Source organism: Salmo trutta, chromosome 21 (assembly GCF_901001165.1).
Source record: "Salmo trutta chromosome 21, fSalTru1.1, whole genome shotgun sequence".
Taxonomy (NCBI): domain Eukaryota; kingdom Metazoa; phylum Chordata; class Actinopteri; order Salmoniformes; family Salmonidae; genus Salmo; species Salmo trutta.
The window spans coordinates 11,548,810-11,559,451 of NC_042977.1; the positions used below are offsets into that span (position 1 = coordinate 11,548,810).

At 44.8% G+C, this 10,642-nt stretch overlaps 1 protein-coding gene across 1 annotated transcript; it reads right to left on the minus strand.

Annotated features, from left to right (window-relative positions):
- Positions 1–909: 909 nt before the first annotated feature.
- On the minus strand, positions 910–10,435 carry LOC115156684 (angiomotin-like 2a). Its single transcript, XM_029704230.1, has 10 exons — positions 10,219–10,435; positions 8,723–9,526; positions 7,344–7,512; positions 4,944–5,088; positions 4,690–4,779; positions 3,574–4,045; positions 3,304–3,405; positions 2,971–3,131; positions 2,565–2,705; positions 910–2,216 (listed from the first exon to the last, which is right to left on the minus strand). Exons 2-10 carry the CDS (start codon positions 9,460–9,462, stop codon positions 2,122–2,124), a joined length of 2,115 nt encoding a protein of 704 aa, XP_029560090.1. The 5' UTR covers positions 9,463–9,526; positions 10,219–10,435; the 3' UTR covers positions 910–2,121.
- Positions 10,436–10,642: the final 207 nt, after the last annotated feature.

Consider the following 10,642-nt stretch of genomic DNA (forward strand, 5'->3'; position numbering starts at 1 on the left):
AAATTTTCTAAAACGACGCTGGAGGCGGTTTATGGTAGAGAAATTAACATTCAATTATCTGGCAACAGCTCCTTCAAAACTTGAAATGTCTGTGGCAACATGCACATTTTAGAGTGGCATTTTATTATCCCCAGCACAAGGTGCACCTGTGTAATGATCATGCTTTTTAATCAGCTTCTTGATATGCCACAGGTGGATGGATTATCTTGGCAAAGGAGAAATGCTCACTAACAGGAATGTGAACAAATTTTTGCACAACATTTGAGAGAAAAAACCTTTGTGTGCATGGCAAATTTCTGGGATCTTTTTTTTCAGCTCATGAAACATGGGACCAACACTTTACATGTTGCTTTTATATTTTTGTTCAGTGTAGATACGTATCGAACTGCTTTGACAGGGAAAGATGCACATGCCAAATATATATATATCCATATACCTGTATATATAGCAAACCCAACTCAAAACTATACTGAACATACTGTAAATATACACACAGGGGTGGCAAAGCATTCAAAGTTACTATAGGTGTTGTCTGAATTCCGTTGTGCGTGGCAACTTCAACCAGGATCAGTTGCAATTCTTTTTTGTTATTCATATTGTTCCATGTCCCTTTAAGAATGCTATCCATGTCAAGCATGCTCTTAAAAGGTGCACAGGAATAACAACAGAGCTAGCCATTTGGGAAAGTTGAGCCTGAAGAATACTTCTCTGGCTTTCATTAACTAACGAGAGCCCTCATTCCCTCTCTTCCTCCAGAAGGAAGGAACGTGTGCAGAGAAGATGAGAGGTAGAGTGAGGGAAAGAGAAAAAATAAGTAGTAAAAAACTTGCCAAAATAGTTTTGCGTCGACATCAATTCTTCTCAGAAAGAGTTTTTTTCCAAGAAAAAATGGCAACAAAGTAACAGGAGTTATATATTAGAATATTTTATTGCTTTATGAAATGTTGTTTGAATTCAAATTCACAACCTTCATATTGTTAGGAGTTCACAGAAATTTATTTGCTGGAGGTCAACGCTTTGTCTGTTGTTGGACAGCTGGACATAACCATGATTGTCAGCACATAACTTACAACACACAAACATCTTTGGCATCCTGTTCATAGCACTACATATCTAAAATAATTATACAAGCATCTGTATAAAATATATTAACCTGTTAGTTCAGAAAAAGGCTCACGGTAAACAAAAACCAAATGGTGTAGTTTACAGCTTAATCCCTATGGTGAATCTGACCAGCGGATTCACCACATCAGAAAATACACACGAAGAAACATTTGGAAAATAATAATAAAACTTGGTGAAAAGCAAAAAAGAATATGTATATGAGGTCTCCCTGACCTCATATTTAGAAATCTGAAGAAGAAAAAAAATAAACCATCACAACTTATATTTCTAAACCTGTAGAACCGGCTACTGAGGCTTAGGGAATATGGGCGGTGAAAATATGAACGTTAAGAGTTTTTGGCATTTTTATTAAATTATGGAGATGAGGGAGTTTAGCTCAACTCTGAAGAATTCCATGGCACAGGAACGTGGCCAGATTCACTCAACATTTCTGCACAGGGAGGGAACGGGGGTTAAAAGTCCACAAAAGATAAATTCGACAGACAAGGTTATCTGGAAAAGCGTGAGGCTTTCAGTTAATGTTTGGAAACGAGAAAAAAACAGATCTGATTCATTAAAAAGAGAATATGAAGTTCCCGAACTCCATGGATCACTGTACACGACAGAACATGAGAAAGGTGTTGTAAATATGTGAAAAGCAGCAAATATAAATACGTTGGCATAAACTGACAGGACAGTAGTATGTTGCCCATTACAAAACATCAATACTGTCCAAGTACCTAGAATGTTTCACATTTTGCCTCATAGACCCAGATGGCTAGCCTGCAGTCGCCTGGCTAAGAGAGAAAGAGATAGAGGAAGAACACAGTTCCCCTCTAAATGTGAAAGCACAAGTCCTTTTTCCATACGTTCCTCTCTCATTGTGCAACATTCTTGTCTTTTGTACATTTTTCTTCAGAACTCTGACCATTGATGTAGTCAGTACTCTGCGCGGCTTCCCGAGAGCTCACACCCCCTCGAGTGAATCTATTGTCGACGATCAAAAGTCTGACTTCCTCAAATGAAGATTTCCACTGCTTCTGCCTCCAAGTCATCCAGGCCTCTCAATGTGTTCAAGGAGGAGGACTTTGGTTGTTGCGCAGCAGTGTTGTCTGGAAAACAGAGAGGTCAAATGATTAGAGGAATGTGTGAGAAGAGTGGAAACAGTGGGAAAATACGCCACTGTTACAGTACACCATCTGTAACCAAAGAAACATGCTGATTGTTCCACATTGGGATGAGCCATTCGGATAAATCAGTGCAGTCAATAATCAGGGCTAAGTGTGACAACATAGCACATTCCGGCAGCCCACAGACAACCTCCAACCTACAAGGCCATTGCCGATTGGCTGGTTCTACGGGGGTATGGTTGGTAAATCAATGACTGCTCTGACACAGAGTGTGATGCAATTACAAAGAATGGTTTGGGTGTGTGCGTGTGTGTGTGACAGACTACTCACCAATGCTGAGTTTAGAACCAGTGGTTGGCTCCTTGGCCTTAGCTCCATCCTCTGATCCACAGCTCTGGCTCTGGCTCGGGTGAGCTGGGGAGGAGCACCGGAGAGGAGAGACAGGAGTCTGGTCGTCTGATAGATTCTTACCTACGACACAGAGCATGTGAAATATCAACCACTGTCTGGCACACATTTAATTGATAAACAGGTGCTCTAATTCTACCCTAAATCCACTTCAATGTCCATCAAAATGATCTTTGACAATAACTCCCTAGTTCATATTCCGATTAGATTGCATGTATGTAGCGAACAACAATGGCTCCTGAATAGAGCCCTGAGGGACCCCTCAAGTAATAGTTAAAAAGGTGTTAAAAGGTTTTTAATCTCTGACCCTATCGTGACTCGTCCTTACCTTTGCTTATGCTGGCGCACTTAGCCGTGCTAATTGAAGAAGTGGACATGGCGGCGCGCAGACAAAACCCACCCTTCTCGACCTGGTCCTGGTGCAAACGCTGGTGGAATACCTTAATGACAGCATCTTTCTCCAGGATATGGGCGTAGAGAGCACGGATCCTACGTGCAGGAGAAAAATGTCAGAGTCAGAGTCAACAAATGGTGGCTCTCTGAGCATTGCTATCTGATACAACAAAGTAGATTAGACATATTAAATGCATAGAAAGTGTCATGACAGCAACAATACTATAAATGATGGATCATTTCTAGGAAAAAGGTTCCATATTCATACCGGTTTTCCATCTCCTGGTTTCGGTAGTCAGATACAGGCAGGTCCTCGTTGAAGCTGTTGTTAGAAGAGTGACAGGGGGAATGGTTGATGATGGTTGTGTCTCTGGAAGGGAGAAAATAGATTCCTTTAGGAACTGGATGCAGGTAAAAATGTGAAGTATAATAAACGTATTTATTTAGCCTAGATGTTTTGAAAAGGTTCTCTCGTATGTGCATACAGAACACAACCCTTGAACCATCTATCCACTAACGTTAAACCTCTGACCCTCACCTCTGAGCGGCGGCGGTGGCGGCCACGTCCATGGCGAACTGCCTCATGGTGCTCTCCTCCAAGTACTTCTGCTCCCAGCGCATCATGTCCGCCTCCAGGGCTAGGATACGCTCCTCTCTTTCCCTCAGACGCTCGTGCAGCGAGCCCACCGTCACGCCCGGCGGGTGAGACTGCTTCTGCTGTGCCCTCAGGCTCTTCAGCTCATGCTCGAGGCGTGTCCGCAACCTCATCTCCAGGCCCTCGCGCTTCTCGCAGGTGGCCTGCAGCTGAGCCAGGGCGCTCTGCAGCCGCTCCACCTTCTCCACGTAGGCCCGCTTCCGCCGCAGTTCCTCTTCCAGCTGCCGGCCCCTGCACCGCTGGGCCTCTAGGGCCTCCTCGAGCTGCTCCGCCCTCAGGTCCTGCTCCTCTGCGAAGTTGCGGAGCCTCTGGAGTTCGCGCTCGGCACGCTCACGCTCAAACTGCTGCTCCTCGCCTGATGGGGGGAAAGAAAGAGGAGAAGAGGCATGAAACAAGGCATGAAAACCAGTCTAAGGCCACATGAAGCTATTTCGAAGGTGAAAATGAGAGCTTGGACGAAGTCTTAAGCCATCACACTACCACCGCTCTAACCCAGCTAATACGTCCCAGTATTCAGCCACCACGGCCGACGGTCTTCATTTGCTCAAACATTCATGGAATGTCGAGGGTTAGAAAGAGGAGGGGAAGCTCCTATCCCTTTGACCCACTTAACAAGGAACATACCTCCAAAAAGGAACATTCCTCCAATCAGGGCCGTACACCTCCAACCCTATCTCTCATCTGGCCCTGGGAAAGGCCCACTGCTTAAATAGACAGCGTAAATCAAACCAACAACCCCAGGAACCTGATGTTAGTTCAACAGTTCTCATTTATAGCTCCCTTTCCTTCCTCCTTCTTCGTAGCTGGGTTGCGTTTACTGTTGAGGCGTTCTCACCAAATAAGCGGAGGTTATGCAATGGAAATTCTTCCATACAGGATGTAGCTTAGCTACAGAGTGGCCCTGTGCTATGCTCCAATCCTGTGAGGAATGCGCAACATGGCTGAAGTGGGTCTAAGACTTGGAGTGGTGGGAAAGGAGACGGGATGGGTGACACTTACTTTGCTCGAGCAGTTTGGTCATGATGTGCTGGTTGTGGTCAGCAGCTTCCACTTCTTTGGCGGCCTGTGTTCTGGCATTTTCCAGGCTTTCTGTAACGCAAATATTGAAAGTTAAGCATTATACACTAAAACTGAGTTGGGAAAAAGTTTCCCTGCAACCAGTCCCACTCTTTATAAACCATTATAATCTTAAAAAATGGCTCTGGACTAAAGCGCTAACCAACCTGAGGTTTTCTGGTATTTGTAGTCCTTACCTCTAAGGTCCCTGTTGAAGTCCTGCAGCCTCCTGATCTCGGCCACCAGTCTGCTCCTCAGAGTCTGCTCCAGGCTCTCCCTCTTACTGCTGCCCTGCATCAGAGCCTCGTAGGCCTCTGAGATCCTCTGGATCTCCTGCTCCAACTGAATGGACAGAGAGAAGCAAGGAGGGGAAAGAAAAACATTCTTGGTCAGCCATCTTGTTTGTTTGTTTAATATCTTTATGCGTGCTAGAGATGGGGGGGATGTTGGTTCAGACCTAGTACATCTGTATGTGCAGTACAGCACATAAACATGTGGGCATGTATATAAAACATACATATGGGCATATATACATAAATATACCTAGGAGCACATTCCGTACATGTGGGCACATTCATACTGTGTTTATACGGTACATACACTACATGCCTATAATCCAGAGGAATTTGAGCTAACACTACTACCCGTGTGTGAGTGGTTGATATCTGCATTCCTGGGAGCTAACAGCCATGGTTCTAGGTGTGGGTAGTTCACGAGCACACGCACAGACATACAGAGAGAGAGAGAGAGAGGTATGGGCGGGTTGTCATAGCGGGGAAGGTGTAACACGCCTGTGCTGTGGAAACAGAAACAGGCAGAGAAGTGAAGAAGTAGAAACGCCCACCATTACAGCAGCCACTAAGGCATGTTTACTCAGGGCTGCGGCCCGACGGTCAGGGGAAATTTTCCAACCCAGTAATTATCATTCTTTAAGGCTGAGGGAGCACAAGAAGTGGGGTGACGTAACTCCACAGGAGAGCAGCAAAGTCTTGCTACAGTATGCATTTACCATAAGATATAGGAAGATGGATATAACCTATTTTAGTCCTCCATCTACCTCTATGGCATCTACCAAGATAAATATTTGAAGCCTGTCAGATAATGCTGTTTCTACTATCTTGATTTATAAGAGGCAATAACATACTCAAGTATTGATGGGGGGGGGGGGAAATAGATAGTTACATATCGCAATATTATTTTTGCGCTAGTTGGCTGTATCTGCACCAAAACTCCAGTATTTTCCCTTTATTGCTTGATCTTGATTCTTTTTAAAATAGGGAGCCAATTTGTTTCCAGCACTTTTAGTTCCCTGACTCATCAAAACGTATTTTCTCATGTTCTTTCGTCTCTTTGCAGCAGACATATAGTTAGCAATATGTTTGGAACATCGAATCGCAATAAAATCACAGTATGGAAACGCAATACATATAGAATCGTGAGGATCGCATCACATATAGTATCGGCACCTGTGTATCATGGTAATATCGTGACGTTCCTGGCCATTCCCAGCCCTATACACAAGGGGGGGTTCAGTTTCAACACACAGTAGCCCTGCCACCTGCCATGGCTAACAGAATATCTCTCTCTCTCTGGGCACTCTTGAGCATGTCATCTGTGCCAGGGGTCACAACCCTATCGACTGCTGTCTGACATGCCCTGGATAGGACCAAAAAAAATCTATGGCTAAAGGGCACATGCTCACAACCCCCTGGCTGCAGCACAATGCAGGAAGTGTGGACACAGTAGCAGACTCTGGCCTCTATATGTTCTCTATTTGCAGTCAATGGTAGCAGCAGTTGTACAGATGGGGCAGCGTGCCTGAGGTGGCTCTACACAAGCTATCTGCTATTTGAGTTTCCCTCCATTCCCTTCATTAAGGGACACATGTTGCAGACTACAGTCCTCTGGTATTCAGTGTGGGCATGCCTACTTCAGAAGTTACCGTAATTTCCGGACTATAAGCCACAACTTTTTTCCCACGCTTTGAACCTCGCGGCTTAAACAATGACGTGGCTAATATATGGATTTTTCCCACTTTCATTTTTTTTTTTTAAAGGACATGACTTCAGTGGTTTCAGTGCACAGGAGGAGGAAGATAGTGACCAATGACTTTCTTGGTAGGCAACTGTTTACTGCAAAAAAAAAATGTTGTTTGTTACAAGCCGTGTTTCGTTAAAGCCTATTTATTTTTGTTACAAGCCGTGTTTCGTTAAAGCCTGTGTAAAGTTAATTTCTTTCAATGTACCGGTAGGCACCTGCGGCTTATAGACATGTGCGGTTTATTTATGTTCAAAATAATATTTTGTTTTAAATTCAGTGGGTGCGGCTTATATTCAGGTGCGCTCAATAGTCCGGAAATTACGGTACATGTGTTGTGTGCAACTCAAAGTTGTGCATTCATCGTGTATTGATTTCAAATGAGATTTGCCCAATGTTGAACATTATTTGTTTCTCCAATGTAATATCATTCTTTCATGCATATAACAGTACAAACTTATCCAATGGCATGCCGCCATTTTAGAGAGGGACTGAAAGGAGAATATTCCCACCATATAGATACAATATAATTCTCTTCAATTAAAATGTGTGATTCTCACCTTCTGGATGCGGCAGGCCTTCTCTCGGTGGCCCTCCAGCTCCTGCCTCAGCCTCTCGTTCTCCAGCATTAGCAGTTCCATCTGCTTGGGCTCCTCCACGACACCAGGGGGCCGACTGGTGAACATGCTGTAGCAGGTCTCCGTTTGCTGCAGAACTGGGGCCACATACCTGTGAAGAAGGACGTGTGTTGTTGAACTGAGTGTGACTAGCCACTACCGTCTTCCAATGAGTGTGACTAGCTAGCAATAGTACCTTAGCTCATAGAACTGTGGTTACGTGAGCAACCTTTGTTCGTAAAGTTTACCACAAGCTTACCGCCGCTGATCTACGTATGTCCGCGCATGTGGGTGGAGTGGGATTTTTTTTGAGTCGCTGACACCTTTTGGTATCATGATATTCTTGCCAGTCCCACTCCCATTCACAAGGGGGCGATTCAACGGTTTTTTATTTTTGTCTTTTCATTTTGTGAAAGCAAGGAAGAGTCGCCTTCCCTTGCTAGTAGTAGATACCTGGCAGCCTGGCTTTAGCCTGGCTAAAAAATAGCAAGCTAGCTAGCCTTTTCAGCTTCCCACATCTCTATGTAAATAAATATGCCCTGGCGAGTATTCTTATAAAACATTATCCCAGTTTGATATGCTGCTTTTGTATTCATTCCCATATCGGCTAAAAATAGAATGACATGTTTTGGTCACAGAGAAAAAAGCACATGGCTAGCCAGTTGGCTACCGCAGGTTCTACCCATTACAATAGCCTGTAATTACTCGTTTTTGGGTGGATTCTTGTCGTTTGATTTACTGTTTGAACAGTCGCTGAGATTATATTTGGTGATCAATGCATAATTGGTTACTTTGATGAATTGCCTATAGAGACTATAGATCAAAGAACCAAGAGACAACACTGCCCCCACTGCTGTGACTTCTGCGCCGTGTATCATTTTCAGGTAGTAAAAAAGTACGCTGAATGCCGGAGCGTATTACAAGAAGCCGCCCCTTTTGTGATGAAAAACGACATTGCGACACTCTGAGTCTGGCATCCACGGATATCACAACTACCTTATACTATAATGAACACATAAACTCCACCCTAGGTAGGTTGACATATAGTGTTTCAGAAAGGCGATCGAAATTCCAACCTACGCATGTAATGATTCACAATGCACGCTAGGAGGTAAGGAAGTCAGGACGCATAATGACAAGGCTTGGAATCCATTATGCGAGCGGCTATGGCCACAGAAATTAGCACACTATTTAATGTGTGATCGTTGTTGATTCATGGCAAAGACATTGGGAACACATAAACAGCGAGAACGCCTTTACATGATCTCACTGTACGGCCAACACCCACACACACGGTTGTGCTTGCCGTAATGCCTTAGTACCTGTGCTGCTGGGTCTGGATTGGCTGGGGAATGTCCCTGTACACACACTGGGGCTCTTGGGTGTGGATGGGCATATATCCTTGGGACATGATGGGAACAGATGAGTACTCTGGGTGTGGGCTACATTTGTCCTGGAGGCCTTGTGGGGGGGCGTAGTAACCCAGCTCCGGGTAGCTATGTGAAGAGCTCTTGACTGCCTCAGACTTCGCCATGGCACCATTCCTCTCCAGAGACAGCTGCAGGAGATGCTCACTCAGCGATCGCATATGCCCTCGCTTCAACTCAATCAGCTCCTCATCCGCCGCACGGTAGTCCCGTTCGCGCAGCTGCTTGTGGGCGCCTGTGGCGGGTGCCCAATGCTGAGCCAGGTACTGAGAGTTGGCTTTGGCCTGCTCGTAGGTGGGCAGCTCCTCGCCGTGGAGCTGGTAAAGCTGGTAGCTACTTTCCGAGTGCTGGTAGTCTCCCTGGTGTTCCTGGCCCTGGGGCTCCTGGCGGGCTGACAGTTGGAGGAACGAGGAGTCTTCCTGGGTGAGACTCTCCAGAGAGGAGCGAGGACTTCCACCGGGGCCCTCTCCTGCTCCACTCCCAGGCCCTCCACTAGGGGACCCTCCGCTGCCTCCGCGCAGGGCCTGCTGCTGGATGGCAAGGAGGGTGCGTGCGTCTGTGGGGTTGCCGTAGCGTAGTTGTTCCTGGATGAGGCGGTGCAGGACCGTGCCAGACGGCTCTTCTGTGGATGACATGATGGTTCTGTTGTTTGAAGCTAGTGATCAAGTGGAGACAGAATTTTTATAGATGGCTGTGAACCTGGAACAGGAGGGGAAAAAAACATTTATAAGCATACTTACAAGTTGTCCTACACCTAAAACAGTATAGTTGATCATTGCTAATGTACAACATTTACAAGATCATGCGAAAGTTGTGTACTCCTCCAAAACACTACTGTAGAATACTGTGAAGACTGCAACCAAACATCATATTCATGATTTGTTGAATATCCCATACATTACTCAAGGCATTTCTAGTCCAGGTAGAGTGAAGCAAAAATCAAGTATGCCCTACTTTTGAGTGATGGCATTCCATTAATTTCCTAATGGAAATTAATTATCCCTCTTCATTTTATAAGTATGCCATCACAATTTCACTGTGATTTTTACTTAAACATGTTCCATTTTACATGAGTTAAATTGTGAACATTATGGATCAAATGTTTGTTGGTCGTGAAAAGTAACATTCATACAAGCCACATAGCGACAGAAGGGAAACGTGGTTGCCCCGTAGTACTACTGCTGTTAAAATGTGCGTCGAAATTCCATTCTCACCGAGGAGCCATGCGCATAATTCTAGAAACAGTTTAAAGAACCAACGATGGAACAATTAAGTTAAATAATCAATTATAAACTACAATATAATATGTTTTGTGTCAACGCACGATAAACCGACTGTTTACAATTCAAGCCTCGAATGTTACAAAGTAGCCGAAAACAAACAGTTCTTACCAGTTCACGCTGTCATCCCAGCAAAACGTTTTTAAAAACGTTCAACTTTAAAATAAAGGTCAAAAGTAATGCACAATGTTTTCGCTTAAACAGTTATCATCCTTCCACCGCGAGTTTGTGGTTTACTCTGGTCAGAACTTGCTCAACACTGAAAACGGTTGTCGAGAGCTGAGCGATAATAAGTAACTGGGGACGGAGGGACTGAGGTCGGAATGCCAGGAATGTGAGAGCGCGAGTTCCCTCGGGGATCAAAAGCGTAACCCACACGGTTCCAATATGAGAGAGGAGGCCAAACTGAATAGCTGCAATTCTCCTCACAACCATGAGGACAGCAATAGTGTTCCAGGTAATAAACAACAAAGGGGAATGAATTATAGGGAAACCAGCAGGCAGGAGTTACATAGGCCTAACATCATGCTAATAA